The 16,947-nt window shown below is 41.9% G+C and overlaps 1 protein-coding gene across 3 annotated transcripts in view; it reads right to left on the bottom strand.

The window, feature by feature from the left end:
• The window catches only part of LOC143766381 (uncharacterized), a 162,273-nt gene that overhangs the window by 27,957 nt on the left and 117,369 nt on the right, over window positions 1-16,947 (bottom strand). Inside the window, exons 1-6 of one of the 3 annotated variants that reach the window (XM_077254030.1) lie at window positions 9,211-9,244; window positions 5,252-5,402; window positions 4,943-5,122; window positions 4,736-4,859; window positions 4,555-4,652; window positions 3,035-3,125 (exon numbers count right to left, since the gene is read on the bottom strand). In XM_077254030.1, the coding sequence (XP_077110145.1) occupies window positions 3,035-3,125; window positions 4,555-4,652; window positions 4,736-4,859; window positions 4,943-5,122; window positions 5,252-5,329 (571 nt within the window). In that variant the 5' untranslated portion in view covers window positions 5,330-5,402; window positions 9,211-9,244. Of the gene's footprint in view, window positions 1-3,034; window positions 3,126-4,554; window positions 4,653-4,735; window positions 4,860-4,942; window positions 5,123-5,251; window positions 5,403-9,210; window positions 9,245-16,947 lie in introns of those variants that run through there. The other 2 variants (XM_077254029.1, XM_077254031.1) reach the window with 2 other exon arrangements.

Below are 16,947 nucleotides of genomic sequence, written 5' to 3'. Positions count from 1 at the left end.
CAAACACAACAAGTTGTGTTTCTACCAAACAGTTCCAGTTTGGTTTCATCAGACCATAGGACATTCTCCCAAAACTCCTCTGGATCATCCAAATGCTCTCTAGCAAACTTCAGACGGGCCCGGACATGTACTGGCTTAAGCAGTGGGACACGTCTGGCACTGCAGGATCTGAGTCCATGGTGGCGTAGTGTGTTACTTATGGTAGGCCTTGTTACATTGGTCCCAGCTCTCTGCAGTTCATTCACTAGGTCCCCCCGCGTGGTTCTGGGATTTTTGCTCACCGTTCTTGTGATCATTCTGACCCCACGGGGTGGGATTTTGCGTGGAGCCCCAGATCGAGGGAGATTATCAGTGGTCTTGAATGTCTTCCATTTTCTAATTATTGCTCCCACTGTTGATTTCTTCACTCCAAGCTGGTTGGCTATTGCAGATTCAGTCTTCCCAGCCTGGTGCAGGGCTACAATTTTGTTTCTGGTGTCCTTTGACAGCTCTTTGGTCTTCACCATAGTGGAGTTTGGAGTCAGACTGTTTGAGGGTGTGCACAGGTGTCTTTTTATACTGATAACAAGTTTAAACAGGTGCCATTACTACAGGTAATGAGTGGAGGAAAGAGGAGACTCTTAAAGAAGAAGTTACAGGTCTGTGAGAGCCAGAAATCTTGATTGTTTGTTTCTGACCAAATACTTATTTTCCACCATAATATGCAAATAAAATGCTAAAAAAAACAGACAATGTGATTTTCTGGATTTTTTGTTCTCAGTTTGTCTCCCATAGTTGAGGTCTACCTATGATGTAAATTACAGACGCCTCTCATCTTTTTAAGTGGTGGAACTTGCACTATTGCTGACTGACTAAATACTTTTTTGCCCCACTGTATACACACTAGGTAGAGAAAATACAGGGAGGTGTCTGAACAACTCCTACTAAGGTCAGTGCTTTACATACAGGTGCTTCTCACAAAATCAGAATATCATCAAAAAGTTAATGTATTTCAGTTCTTCGATACAAAAAGTGAAACTCATTATATAGAGTCATTACAGACAGAGTGATCTATTTCAAGTGTTTATTTATGTAAATGTTGATAATAACTTACAGCCAATGAACACCCAAGAGTCATTATCTCAGTAAATTAGAATACTTTATAAAACCAGCTTGAAAAATTATTTTAAAATCTGAAATGTTGGCCTACTGAAATGTATGTTCAGTAAATGCACTCAAAACTTAGTTGGGGCTCCTTTTGCATCAATTACTGCATCAATGCGGTGTGACATGGAGGCGATCAGCCTGTGGCACTGCTGAGGTGTTATGGAAGCCCAGGTTTCTTTGATAGCAGGCTTCAGCTCGTCTGCATTGTTGGGTCTGGTGTCTCACCTCCCTCTTGACAATACCCCATAGATTCTCCATGAAGTTAAGGTTAGGTGGGTTTGCTGGCTAATCAAGCACAGTGATACTGTTGTTTTTAAACCTGGTATTGGTACTTTTGACGGTGTGGACAGGTGCCAAATCCTGCAGGAGAATGAAATTTCCATCTCCAAAAAGGTTGTCAGCAGAGGGAATCATGAAGTGCTCTAAAATTTCCTTGTAGACGGCTGCGCTGACTTTGTTCTTGATAAAACACAGTGGACCTACACCAGCAGATGACATGGCTCCCCAAACCATCACTGATTGTGGAAACTTCACACTAGACCTCAAGCAGCTTGGATTGTGGCCTCTCCACTCTTCCTCCAGACTCTGGGACCTTGATTTAAAAATTAAATGGAAAATTTACTTTCATCTGAAAACAACACCTTGGACCACTGAGCAACAGTTCAGGTCTTTTTTTCCTTGGCCCAGGTAAGACGTTTCTGGCGTTTTCTATTGGTCATGAGTGGCTTGAAACAAGGAATGTGACACTTGTAGCCCATGTCCTGGATATGTCGGTGTGTGGTGACTCTTGAAGCAATGACTCCAGCAGCAGTCCACTCCTTGTGAATCTCCTCAAATTTTTGAATGGCCTTTTCTTAATCCTTTTAAGGCTGCGGTTATCCCGGCTGCTTGTGCACCGTTTTCTACCACACTTTTTCCTTTCACTCAAACTTTCCATTAATACAGCACTCTGTGAACAGCCAGCTTCTTTAGCAATGACCATTTGTGGCTTCCCCTCCTTGTTGAGTGTGTCAATGACTGCCTTCTGGACATCTGTCAAGTCAGCAGTCTTCCCCATGATTGTGGAGCTACTGAAACAGACTAAGGGACCTTTTGTAAAGCTTAGGAAGCCTTTGCAGGTGGTTTTGTTAATTATAATTTACTGAAATAATGGCTTTTGAATTTTCATTGGCTGTAAGCCATAATCTTCAAAATTAACAGAAATAAACACATGAAAGAGATAACTCAGTTTGTAATTACTTATATAATAGATCAGTTAGATCAGTTTCACTTTTTGTATTAAAGAACTGAAATAAATTAACTTTTTGATGATATTCTAATTTTGTGAGAAGCACCTGTACCTGATGCCTACCAGCTTTTGGCTGGAGGCATTCAAAAAGTGCGAGTACTGCCCCTTTAAGAATCGGAGCGGGTGTACACAGTCCTAAAGAAGCAGGAAGGCACAACAGGAAACAGGTACACCGACGATTGGCCGTGACACTGAGCATTTTGGCATCCCTGCCAGCAGGAGGGAGAAGGACCACACTGGGAAGTCAGAATTGCCTTTACAAATGTAACAGAATCATTACCCTCTAATTTCTCTTACAGGCTCATTATAATATTTTTCTTTAAGTGATTTTCTAACTTTTCAGCACATTCTACTTACGCTGTCATGTGGTTTTGTAGTTTACAGACCTGGACAGGAAATGGTCAGTGTCTCCTAATTTCAGGGGGTAGGTGGATTTCCCAGATTGTAAGCTCTATAGAAAAGAGCTTTCAATACACAAAGTCATTTGGACAGTTTTGGGTGGGGGAGAATATTGTGGTCTAGAGACAAAATTGTGATCACACGAGTGAGATATGACTGAACTACTTCTTTACTTCTCTGCATTTAGTGGTTACTACTCACCTGGGTAGTCATATGTAGGAGTCGTCTTTTTACACCGTTCGTCACCCCTCACATATGTCTCTGTAGTATTAATATGGGTCAGATCTTCACCCTGAAACAAATATTGTAAAAGTCACAGACAGAGGGAGAAGTCACATCTATGATCAGCTCTAATCCTGCCATCTCCACCGTTCTCATTACACAAGTATAAAACAAAAAGGAAACCACAGGACATGAAATAAAACACTGCATAGTAGGAGGGACACCAGAAAGATACTATAAAATGCCTTTATTAAAGTAAATAGCAAGATTGATATGGTGTCCCGCACAAAAAAGAAATAAATACAATAAAAATAATTAAAATAAATTAAAAACCATTGATACGCAATGTCCAAATAATGTATAAGAAGGCAGGGACCAACTAAAAAGATCCATGAAAAAAGTGGTCATAGATTATATCCATTGCCAACTGAATGGTAATGCTGTTTTATAAATCAATCATAGCACAAATAGATCAGTAATTGTATAAAATAGGCCATAGTAGAGAATAGGTGTAAATATGTGGTCAATCTAATAAGATTATCTGCAGCGGGCGTCTCTATGTGGCTGACGCGATCGGTCACACGACGCCGTGCAGCGATGGCTTCCGGGTTCCTCCTGGCTGGGCATACGCCGATTCACGCCCGGTCTCAACGCAATGGCCCTCTTTTCCTATTTATACCCCCTCCGGTTTAAAAGTGCGGCATCCCCTGACGAAGGACTCCGTTCCGAAACGCGCGTCGGGGTGTGCTCCGCACTCTACTGGGACCACCACCAGGTAATATCTATTCAATCTTCTAATATTACTACTCTCCATGTTGTGGGCTGTGTGTGTATATATCTCACATCCCTTCTCCATGTTTTGTCAATATAAGTATCTATGATTAGCTTTATCCATATCTTACTAGGAGATTGACCACATATATTTACACCTATTCTCTACTATGGCCTATTTTATACAACTGCTGATCTATTTGTGTTAGGATTGATTTACAAAACAGTACTACCACTCAGTTGGCAATGGATATATTCTATGACCACTTTTTTTCATGGATCTTTTTAAGTGACCCCCGTCTTTAATACATTAATTGGACATTGCATATAAATGGTTTTTAATTTATTTTAATTATTTTTATTGTTTTTTTTTTGTGCAGGCACTTTTGCATACCATATCAATCTTGATATTTACTTTAATATAGGCATTCTATAGTATCTTTTTGGTGTCCCTCCTACTACGTCGGTGTTTTATTCCATGTCCTGTGGTTACCTTTTGGTTTTCTATTCCAAATGGCCTGCCATTCAGTCTTTTGGACGTATATGCATATATTATTTTAGGTAGATATTGGTATATGAATTTCCGTCTCATATAAGCTGTCATGGCCAACCTCTGTTTTGTATTATAAAACATATAATACTGAAGGATAAAACAAGACTGAGCACAAGACCTTCACAGCCGTCTACACATCATAGGGGAGATCTCATGACACCTTCTCTCCATCTACCTGATCATCCTGAGGAACATTGGGATCTTCTTGTTCACAGTCTTGCGGAAGAAGAGAATGGGGACATCTCTCTGGTGTTGTCCTCTTACTGGATAAATCTGGAGGAAACACATACAGGGACTGAATTCATTCTTTACATACAGATAATTATAGTCCGTATGTATTTAGTCCTGTCCATTACCTGGTGATGTGAGGGGCTGGGGAACCTCCATCATGACGTCCTTATACAGATCTCTGTGTCCTTCTAAATACTCCCACTCCTCCATGGAGAAATAGACAGCAACATCCTGATACCTTATAGGAACCTGACACATACAATGATATCGTCATCACCCCAATCCCTTCATAGTGTTACTATATAATGTCCCAGCATTCCCAGCAGTGTCACCTCTCCAGTCAGCAGCTCAATCATCTTGTAGGTGAGTTCTAGGATCTTCTGGTCATTGATGTCCTCATGTATAAGGGGGTGAGGTGGAGGCCCCGTGATTGGGCTCAGGGGTCTTCCCCATCCCTCAGACACAGGGTCCTGACAGCGCTCACTAGAGGTCTTCTTCACTACTGTGTAATCCTGGTTATTGAGAGACACATTAATAAATCTCACTACAGACATTTCCAGAGTCCTCACCTCTCCAGTTCTGTCCATCTGTTATTCCCACAGATAAGAATGATGTAATGTGACGTCATCAGAATCTCTCACCTCTCCAGTAAGCCGGAAGAGGATCTCTAGGGTAAGGTGTAATATCCTCTCCGCCATCTTGTCTCTGTCCATATCCATCCTTGATGGGTAAATCAGAAAAATTATCTTAATATAGAAGATCTTCACTGAGAGGATCCGATATTGTAGAGACCTGAATGAGAAGAAGATGAGCCAATGTAACATCATAAAATCCAGTGTAATAATACAATTACTGGATATAACATATAAGATTTATTATTTTACAGTTTTTAGTTTTCTTCTTTACATCTACTAATAAAACCTATATATTTAGGCCACAGACAACAAGTAGTTTCTTCCTCGGAGTCGGCAGCTGAATACGTTCCTCATAGACTCATCTTCCATAACGCTAATTCTCGTCTCATTTACCGACACTGGAATCGGCATTAGCAATACTGCAGGAGATATTCATTACACGTGACATGAGAAATAACTACTTCATGATGAGGACGACATCTTCATCTTCTGCTACGGCTCTAGAAACATATTTATCCGTCACAGACTCCATCACCACCGGCCTCTATATGAAGGTTTCCCGTCTTCCCCGCATTATAATCTTCAATCACGTTAGATCTCAGGTCTGATTCACACACAGAAGTTTGAGGTTTTAACCCCTTAATCCCATATGACGTACTATCCCATCGAGGTGACCTGGGACTTAATTCCCAGTGACGGGATAGTACGTCATATGCGATCGGTCGTGCTCACGGGGGGAGCGCGGCCGATCGCGGCCGGGTGTCAGCTGACTATCGCAGCTGACATCTGGCACTATGTGCCAGGAGCGGTCACGGACCGCCCCCAGCACATTAACCCCCGGCACACTGCGATCAAACATGATCGCAGTGTTCCAGCGGTATAGGGAAGCATCGCGCAGTGAGGGGGCTCCCTGCAAGCTTCCCTGAGACCCTCGGAACAAACGTGATGTGATCGCGTTGCTCCGAGCGTCTCTTACCTCCTATCCCTGCAGGCCCCGGATCCAAAATGGCCGCGGGGCTGCATCCGGGTCCTGCAGGGATTACTTCCGGGTCCAGTGCAGGTGCTGGTAAGCCTGCAGCGCTGTCAGTCAGATCGCTGATCTGACAAAGTGCTGTGCAAACTGTCAGATCAGCGATCTGTGATGTCCCCCCCTTGGACAAAGTAAAAAAAATAAATAAAAGTCCACATGTGTAAAAAAAATAAATAAATAAATAAAAAATCCTAAATAAAGAAAAAAAAAAAATATATATATATATATATATATATATATATATATATATATATATATATATATATATATATTATTCCCATAAACACATTTCTTTATCTAAATAAAAAAAAATAAAAGTACACATATTTAGTATCGCCGCGTCCGTAATGATCCAACCTATAAAACTGTCCCACTAGTTAACCCCTTCAGTGAACACCGTAAGAAAAAAAAAAAACCCGAGCCAAAAAGCAACGCTTTATTATCATACTGCTCAACAAAAAGTGGAATAACACGCAATCAAAAAGATGGATATAAATAACCATGGTACCGTTGAAAACATTATCTTGTCCCGCAAAAAACAAGCCGCAATACAGCATCATAAGCAAAAAAATAAAAAAAAGTTATAGTCCTCAGAATAAAGCAATGCCAAAATAATTATTTTTTCTATAAAATAGCTTTTATCGTATAAAAGCGCCAAAACATAAAAAAAATGATATAAATGAGATATCGCTGTAATCGTACTGACCCGAAGAATAAAACTGCTTTATCAATTTTACCAAACGTGGAACGGTATAAACGCCTCCCCCAAAAGAAATTCATGAATAGCTGGTTTTTGGTCATTCTGCCTCACAAAAATCAGAATAAAAAGCGATCAAAAAAATGTCATGTGCCCGAAAATGTTAACAATAATAACGTCAACTCGTCCCGCAAAAAAACAAGACCTCACATGACTCTGTGGACCAAAATATGGAAAAATTATAGGTGTCAAAGTGTGGAGACGCAAAAACTTTTTTGCTATAAAAAGCGTCTTTTAGTGTGTGACAGCTGCCAATCATAAAAATCCGATATAAAAAAACGCTATTAAAGTAAATCAAACCCCCCTTCATCACCCCCCTTAGTTAGGGAAAAATAATAAAGTTAAAAAAATGTATTTATTTCCATTTTCCCATTAGGATTAGGATTAGGGCTAGGGCTAGGGCTAGGGCTAGGGCTAGGGTTGGGGCTAGGGTTGGAGCTAAAGTTAGGGTTAGGGTTTGGATTACATTTACGGTTGGGATTAGGGTTAGGGGTGTGTCAGGGTTAGGGGTGTGGTTAGGGTTACCGTTGGGATTAGGGTAAGGGGTGTGTTTGGATTAGGGTTTCAGTTATAATTGGGGGGTTTCCACTGTTTAGGCACATCAGGGGCTCTCCAAACGCGACACGGCTTCCGATCTCAATTCCAGCCAATTCTGCGTTGAAAAAGTAAAACAGTGCTCCTTCCCTTCCGAGGTCTCCCGTGCGCCCAAACAGGGGTTTACCCCAACATATGGGGTATCAGCGTACTCCGGACAAATTGGACAACTTTTGGGGTCCAAGTTCTCTTGTTATCCTTGGGAAAATAAAAATTTGGGGGGCTAAATCATTTTTGTGGGAAAAAAAAGGTTTTTTTATTTTCACGGCTCTGCGTTGTAAACTGTAGTGAAACACTTGGGGGTTCAAAGTTCTCACAACACATCTAGATAAGTTCCTTGGGAGGTCTAGTTTCCAATATGGGGTCACTTGTGGGGGGTTTGTACTGTTTGGGTACATCAGGGGCTCTGCAAATGCAACGTGACACCTGCAGACCAATCCATTGAAGTCTGCATTCCAAATGGCGCTCCTTCCCTTCCGAGCTCTGCCATGCGCCCAAAAAGTGGTTCCCCCCACATACGTGGTATCGACGTACTCAGGACAAATTGGACAACAACTTTTGGGGTCCAATTTCTCCTGTTACCCTTGGGAAAATACAAAACTGGGAGCTAATAAATAATTTTTGTGAAAAAAAAAGAATTTTTATTTTCACGGCTCTGCGTTATAAACTGTAGTGAAACACTTGGGGGTTCAAAGCTCTCAAAACACATCTAGATAAGTTCCTTAGGTGGTCTACTTTCCAAAATGGTGTCACTTGTGGGGGGTTTTAATGTTTAGGCACATCAGGGGCTCTCCAAACGCAACATGATGTCCCATCTCAATTCCAGTCAATTTTGCATTGAAAAGTAAAATGGCGCTCCTTTCCTTCCGAGCTCTGCCATGCGCCCAAACAGTGGTTTACCCCCACATATGGGGTATGAGCATACTCAGGACAAATTGTAAAACAACTTTTGGGGGCCATTTTCTCCTGTTACCCTTGGTAAAATAGAACAAATTGGAGCTGAAATAAATTTTGTGTGAAAAAAAAGTTAAATGTTCATTTTTATTTATGCAAATTGCCTCTTCTGAGAAAAAGAGGACTTAACTCTATAGCGCCACCTGTTGGTAGTAGCGATCCTACAAGTCACAATCAACCCTTTAACGAGTCGTGCAATATGACGAGGGCCAACAGTTGGGTCGTTTGTATCCATCAACGGAAAAGGAACAAAACCATTGTGATCCTTATAAGGAGACAACACAAAACCCCCTAAATATAACATTTTACAACAACCCCACAATCTGTGACTCTTCAGGGTAAATCGCTCTCTCACCATTGGATTAGAGCTGATACTATGAAGCTAAAGTGACTAAACAGACTTTCTGTCACCTCCATAAAGGGGCACTTTTCTGTGTTTGTCAGAACAGTCCGAGGATTATTAGAGGGGATAGAGAGAGCCGCACTCCACATAGAGAATAATGGAGCCTCCAGCACCGACCTCCACCCGCAGAGCCGCACTCCACATAGAGAATAATGGAGCCTCCAGCACCGACCTCCACCCGCAGAGCCGCACTCCACATAGAGAATAATGGAGCCTCCAGCACTGACCTTCACCCGCAGAGCCGCACTCCACATATATGGCTGCTCTGTGAGCACAGGACCTGTGATGAGGTCACAGGAGGGGAGGAGTTAGGGGTCAAATGATCAGGGGCCTCATTGTATTCAGGACTCTGCTGTGCTGGTTGTCATGGTGCTGGATGAGGGGAAGATTATTTGTTGGGTCAGGAGGAGGGGTTTACAGTGTGGATGTAGCAGACCTGCATGTGTACGTGGTGTTCGAAGCGGAGCCGTGTGTGTATGAGGTGTACGAAGGGGAGCCACTGTATGTGGTGAATGGTGCGGAGCCATGTGTGTATGAAGCAGAGCCACATGTCTACAAGGTGTACAGAGCGGAGCCGTGTGTGTACGATTTGTTCGGAGCGGAGCCGCGTGTGTAAGAGATGTACGGAGAGGAGCTGCGTGTGTATGAGGTGTACGGAGCGGAGCCGTTTGTGTACGGAGCGGAGCTTTGCTCCATGTCTTGATTCATTTAGTAAGTGATTTTTTTAGAAACCAATGATTGGATCCATCTGAATATTACATGTTTTGTTCCCCAATATTTCCTCTCTATTATTCCCATCTGTGTATTATCGTCTTGTGTCTCTTCCCTTCTCCCTAATATTATACTGTGCTCCGCACAGGGCGTCTTGCTAAAGAACATGGACTAGAAAGCCCAGGAACGGTCTTGGCTCAGACATGTAAATCCGTTTTTAATAATGAAGCACCAACAACTGGCGGCTCTGGAGCTCAGAGTAGGAAGGATTTTAACGTTTTGATAAAAAAAATCTACTCTTTAAACAAACCAAAACCTGGAGGAACAAAGCTTTCCTGGAAATGATCTTCCCAAACAATGAATCCTGAGAGGACGGCGGATACGTGTGAGACCTTCTTCTCTTTTGAGGACCATGAGATCATCAATAACTGGGAAATATTTCCAATAACAGCTCAAAGAAATTCAAGGAACTTTCATTAAGTGTTATAGCAAAACCCTATTAAATATTGGACACCAACTGGATGAAGCATTTCCAGAGACATGTAAAAGTTTGGGCACGCCTGGTTAAAATTACTGTTAGTGTGAACTGTTAAGCAAGGGTTTGTCTGCTCAGATAACTTTGATCAAGGTTTCAGACCTTAACTAGCCTGTTAGGGTTATGGCTTGTTCACTATCATTGTTAGGATAGGCCAAGTGATGCAAATTCCCCAGCCTTATAAAACCTAGCCTCTTCTAACCTTGTGCCAAAAAAACAGCAGCCATGGGTTCTTCTATTCAGCTGCCTAGCACTCTGAAAATTAAAATGGTGGAGGCTCACAAAGCAGGATAAGGCTGTAAAAAGATCGCAAAGCGTTTTCTTCAAGTTGCCATTTTCTCAGTTCGAAATCTAATTAAGAAATGAAATTTAACAGGAACAATGGAGGTCAAGGTACGGTCTAGAAGACCAAGCAAAATTTCAATTAGAACTGTTTGTAGGATTGCTAGAAAAGCTAATCTGCACCTCCCTTGACTGTAAAAGACCTCCAGAAATATTTAGCAGACTCTGAAGTTGTGGTACATTGTTCTACTGTTCAGAGATACCTGTACAAATATAGCATTCATGGAAGTGTCATCAGAAAAAAACCTCTCCTGCATCCTCACCATAAAATTCAGCATCTGAAGTATGCAAAAGAACATCTATACAAGCCTGATGCATTTTGGATACAAGTTCTCTGGACTGTTGAGGTTAAAATAGAACTATTTGGCTTCAGTGATCAAAGGTATGTATGGAGAAAAAAGGCACAGAATTTGAGGAAAAGAACATCTACCCAACCATGCATGGGGGTGGATCAATCATGCTTTGGGTTGTGTTGCAACCAATGGCACAGGAAACCTGGGTAGAGGGAAGAATGGATTCAATGAAATTTCAACAAATTATTGATGCAAACATAACACCATCTGTAAAAAAGCTGAAGGTGAAAAGAGGAAGAGGATGGCTTCTACAAATGGATAATGATCCTAAACACATGTCACAATCCACAATAGACAACCTCAAAAGGCACAAACTGAAGTTTTTACAAGGGCCCTCAGTCCCCTGATCTGAACATCATTGAAAATTTGTGGCTAGACCTCAAAATAGCAGAGGATGGAAAACGGTCCAGGAATCTCACGGAACCGGAAAAGTTTTCCAAGGAAGAATGAATAAAAATACCTAAAAAAAAGACTCTTGTCTGGCAACAAAATGCATTTACAACCTGTGATACTTGCAAAAGGGGGTGCTTCCAGATACCAACCATTCAGGGTGCCTAAACTTTTGCATCAGTCCATTATATATATATATATATATATATATATATATATATATATATATATATATATATATATATATATATTGTAAGGCATCGTATGCAGTGAAGAGGCAGTGACCCACAAAGTTCCAACACAAGGTCTCTAATGTGTTTCCTCAAAGGCATTAAATCCAATTCACACACAAGTGCATATCATTTCAGTGCATATAACTTCACTGTACATTATCAGTGTTCACACCAGTTCATAGCACTACACATCATATGGCTTTAAACTGCAGTCCCTAAACAAGCCAGACTTCCCTTGTCCAGTTTCCCTGGGCGACCGCACGCCATATTAAAGTCTCCAAACACACAGCTTTACGTGTTGCAGACACTACACATGTCAGCCCTCCTCTGACTAGTTCTCATGGGTGTCATGCATCACTGTATCACAGTCTCTTTTACTCACATAGCCGTACACAGCCCAGGATATCCTCCGGATAGCAGTCGGGCATCATATCCACCTGTTTGCAATCGTTACCCATGCCAGTTCTCTTTCGGGCACAGGACTGTCCACATCCGACTCTTTCGGGCACAGGACTGGCCACATCCGAGACCAGTACCATGGATGACTTGCATCGCTGTATACGCTACGGGTTCAGGCTATTCAGCTGCCATAGCGGCTGGCTCCGCTGGCCTGTGCCTCCATGCACTCAGCTAGCACTCTGCAGGCCTCTACTCTGCACACAGCACACACCAGACTGACACTGACGTTGCACCTAACACCCCCATATCCCTTACTGCAGGGCTTTTAAACACACAAACCTGTGGCCTTCAGCCACATGGAAAACCCGGATCGGAAATCTGTGACTCCCATGCACACCTATGGACTTCATCTGTCTGCATGCACAACCTGGGGAGAACACACAGAGCCCCTACCTGTGACATGAGTCATTGCCTTATAGTTCAATCACAGCTACACCTGCGACGGCCATGCACACCTATGGCCTTCATGCGGCTCTGTGCGTATTCTGGGGAGCACAAAACAGTGCCCCCTTGCTGTAACAGGGGTCACAGCCTCACACTATATATATATATATATATATATATATATACACAGACGGACGACAGCCGTTTCACGAGATAGATGCTTCAACGGGTACGGTGGACCCGTTGAAGTGTCAAGCACGTGAAACGTCCGTCGTCCGTCTGTTTTCTCCACATTCCTCTGTACCCTGCCCACACCCCCGGTCTCTTTGTCCTAACTTGGATGGCACAATAAAGGCCTCTGGTTGGCAAGCAATCTGGAGAGTGCTGCACATTCTTTTGCTGCATATTTTCCCACATGCACTTGTTTTTTTCTTGTGAGCACCATAAACCAGCTGCAGATACAACTGACTTGTTTCAGTTTTCAAAGATCGTATGTAGACACATTCAGGGTTAAACATTGGTGCCGTTCTTTAGTGAATTATTTTTTCCTGGATATATATATATATATATATATATATATATACTAGCTGTACTACCCGGCTTCGCCCGGGTTAATGACTGCTGTTAGCAAAATAGAATGTGTTAACAAAAATTTATTCTGCACACAAAAACCACAAAACAAATAGATAGAAATGTAATTATTAAAAGGCAAAAACCAGGCTAATAGAAGAATTTCACAACATATATTAGCTTTGTGATACTGAGAATGTCTTTGTTGCCTATATTAACCAATCAGAGCTCAGGTTAATTAACTGTAGCAAAATAGAAGCTGAGCTGTGATTGGTTGCTATTGGCAGCCTGATAAATCCCCAGCCAACAGGAAGCCCTCCCCCCTGGCAGTATATATTAGCTCACACATACACATAATAGACAGGTCATGTGACTGACAGCTGCCGTATTTCCTATATGGTACATTTGTTGCTCTTGTAGTTTGTCTGCTTATTAATCAGATTTTTATTTTTGAAGGACAATACCAGACTTGTGTGTGTTTTAGGGCGAGTTTCATGTGTCAAGTTGTGTGTGTTGAGTTGCGTGTGGCGACATGCATGTAGCGACTTTTGTGAGATGAGTTTTGTGTGGCGACATGCGTGTAGCAACATTTTGTGTGTCGAGTTGCATGTGACAGGTTATTGTAGCAAGTTGTGTGCAGCAAGATTTGTGCATGGCGAGTTTTGCGCGTGGCGAGTTTTATGTGTGGTGCGTTTTGAGTATGTGCAAGTTTTGTGTGAGGCAACTTTTGCATGTGGTGCAACTTTTGTACATGTGGCAATTTTTCTGTGTGTGCAAGTTTTGCATGAGGTGAGTTTTCCATGAGGTGAGTTTTGCGCGTTGCGAGTTTTGAGTGGTGACTTTTGTGTTTCGACTTTTATGTGGCGAGGTTGGTGTGTGTGTGGTGAATTGTGTGCTGAGGGTCGTATGTGTGTTCAAGCACGTGGTAGTGTGTGGTGCATTTTGTGTTTGTGTTCATATCCCCGTGTGTGGTGAGTATCCCATGTCAGGGCCCCACCTTAGCAACTGTACGGTATATACTCTTTGTCGCCATCGCTCTCATTCTTTAAGTCCTCATTGTTCACATCTGGCAGCTGTCAATTTTCCTCCAACACTTTTCCCTTCACTTTTTCCCCATTATGTAGATAGGGGCAAAATTGTTTGGTGAATTGGAACGCGCGGGGTTAAAATTTCACCTCACAACATAGCCTATGACGCTCCCGGGGTCCAGACGTGTGACTGTGCAAAATTTTGTGGCTGTAGCTGCGACGGTGCAGATGCCAATCCCGGACATACACACATACATACATACACACATTCAGCTTTATATATTAGATATACCTGTATGTAATCTCCTGTATATAGTATATATCTGTGTGTCATCTCCTCCTGTATATAGTATATACCTGTATGTCATCTCCTCCTATACATAGCATATACCTGTATGTCATCTCCTCCTGTATATACTATATACCTGTAGGTAATCTGCTCCTGTATATAGTATATACCTGTGTGTCATCTCCTCCTGTATGTAGTATGTACCTGCATGTCATCTCCTCCTCTATATAGTATATACCTGTGTGTCATCTCTCCTGTATATAGTATATATCTGTGTGTCATCTCCTCCTGTATATAGTATATACCTGTGTGTCATCTCCCCTGTAAATAGTATATACCTGTGTCATCTCCTCCTGTATATAGTATATAGCTGTATGTCATCTCCTCCTGTATTAGCCCTCGTTCACACGTTATTTGGTCAGTATTTTTACCTCAGTATTTTTAAGCTAAAATGGCAGCCTGATAAATCCCCAGCCAACAGTAAGCCCACCCCCTGGCAGTATATATTAGCTCACACATACACATAATAGACTGGTCATGTGACTGACAGCTGCCGGATTCCTATATGGTACATTTGTTGCTCTTGTAGTTTGTCTGCTTATTAATCAGATTTTTATTTTTGAAGGATAATACCAGACTTGTGTGTGTTTTAGGGCGAGTTTCGTGTGTCAAGTTGTGTGTGTTGAGTTGCGTGTGGCGACATGCATGTAGGGACTTTTGTGAGATGAGTTTTGTGTGGCGACATGCGTGTAGCAACTTTTTGTGTGTCGAGTTGCATGTGACAGGTTAGTGTAGCAAGTTGTGTGCAGCAAGTTTTGCGCATGGCGAGTTTTGCGCGTGGCGAGTTTTATGTGTGGTGCCTTTTGAGTATGTGCAAGTTTTGTGTGAGGCAACTTTTGCATGTGTTGCAACTTTTGTGCATGTGGCAATTTTTCTGCGTGTGCAAGATTTGCGTGTGGCGAGTTTTCCATGAGGTGAGTTTTGCACGTGTGGCGAGTTTTGCATGTGGAGAGTTTTGCGCGTGGCGAGTTTTGAGCGGCGACTTTTGTGTTTCTACTTTTATGTGGCGAGGTTGGTGTATGTGTGGTGAAATGTGCGCTGAGGGTGGTATATGTGTTTGAGCACGTGGTAGTCTGTGGCGCATTTTGTGTGTGTGTTCATATCCCCGTGGTGGTGTGGCGATTATCCCATGTTGGGGCACCACCTTAGCAACTGTACAGTATATACTCTTTGGCGCCATCGCTGTCATTCTTTAAGTCCCCCTTGTTCACATCTGGCAGCTGTTAATTTGCCTCCAACACTTTTCCTTTCATTTTTTCCCCATTATGAAGATAGGGGCAAAATTGTTTGGTGAATTGGAAAGCGCGGGGTTAAAATTTCACCTCACAACATAGCTTTGACGCTCTCGGGGCCCAGACGTGTGACTGTGCAAAATTTTGTGCCTGTAGCTGCGACGCCTCCAACACTTTTCCTTTCACTTTTTCCCCATTATGTAGATAGGGGCAAAATTGTTTGGTGAATTGGAAAGCACGGGGTTAAAATTTCACCTCACAACATAGCCTATGACGCTCTCGGGGTCCAGACGTGTGACTGTGCAAAATTTTGTGGCTGTAGCTGCGACGGTTCAGATGCCAATCCCGGACATACATACATACATACATACATACACACACACACACATTCAGCTTTATATATTAGATATATATATACACTGTATATATATATGCTTTGCCTAAAATACAAAAGAAATGTCATCTTTAATTTTAGGCCTTTTAGAGATCATTTCATCTTCAACTTGCTTAACTGTTCTTAATTACAGCAATTTTGACCAGAGGTGCCCAAACTTTTACATGCTACTATACATCCGCTACATGAGAATTATCAGCAGATAACCTTGAATCCATTCATTCCCAAATGGATAAACATGTGGATACTTGGGTTAAAAACATTCAGCAGACTCAAGCTACTAAATTCACATGAGACCTCAAAGACCTGCAGATGAATAATGTACAGTTAGGTCCATATATATTTGGACAGAGACAACATTTTCTAATTTTGGTTATAGACATTACCGCAATGAATTTTAAACAAAACAATTCAGATGCAGTTGAAGTTCAGACTTTCAGCTTTCATTTGAGGGTATCCACATTAAAATTGGATGAAGGGTTTAGGAGTTTCAGCTCCTTAATATGTGCCACCCTGTTTTTAATGGGACCAAAAGTAATTGGACAGATTAAATATATATGGACCTAACTGTATATCGTTGGAGAAAACAACAAACACATGAAAATATGAGTTCAGAATAATTATCTCATGCTACATCCTTGAGCAAAGTTCCAAACGTCTTCATCTCTAACAATTTTTAAAAGGAATAATGTATTCAGACTTAAATATGATAAGCGTCAATTCCATAATAAAGGCAATCAAAATTGGTCACCTGATAATAAGCGTAACAAGGTCATTAATGTGAGCACTCATGTATTATCTGAAACTGATTATGACGTCCTGTAAGGATTCCGGACTTTTCTGGTGTCTGTTCGCCCTGATCCAAGATGGAGTCTTGGATCTCGCCCTGTCATGGAACTTCCTGTCTGTCCTGATTATTTAAGTCTGGGTCTTGTGTTCACCTGTGCCTGAATATTTTTTGCTGCTGGCTCTTAAGCATCTGCC

This window comes from Ranitomeya variabilis, chromosome 4 (assembly GCF_051348905.1).
Source record: "Ranitomeya variabilis isolate aRanVar5 chromosome 4, aRanVar5.hap1, whole genome shotgun sequence".
In the NCBI taxonomy this organism is placed as follows: domain Eukaryota; kingdom Metazoa; phylum Chordata; class Amphibia; order Anura; family Dendrobatidae; genus Ranitomeya; species Ranitomeya variabilis.
Note: the sequence above shows the minus strand (reverse complement) of the source record. Positions and strands in the feature narration are given on the sequence as shown.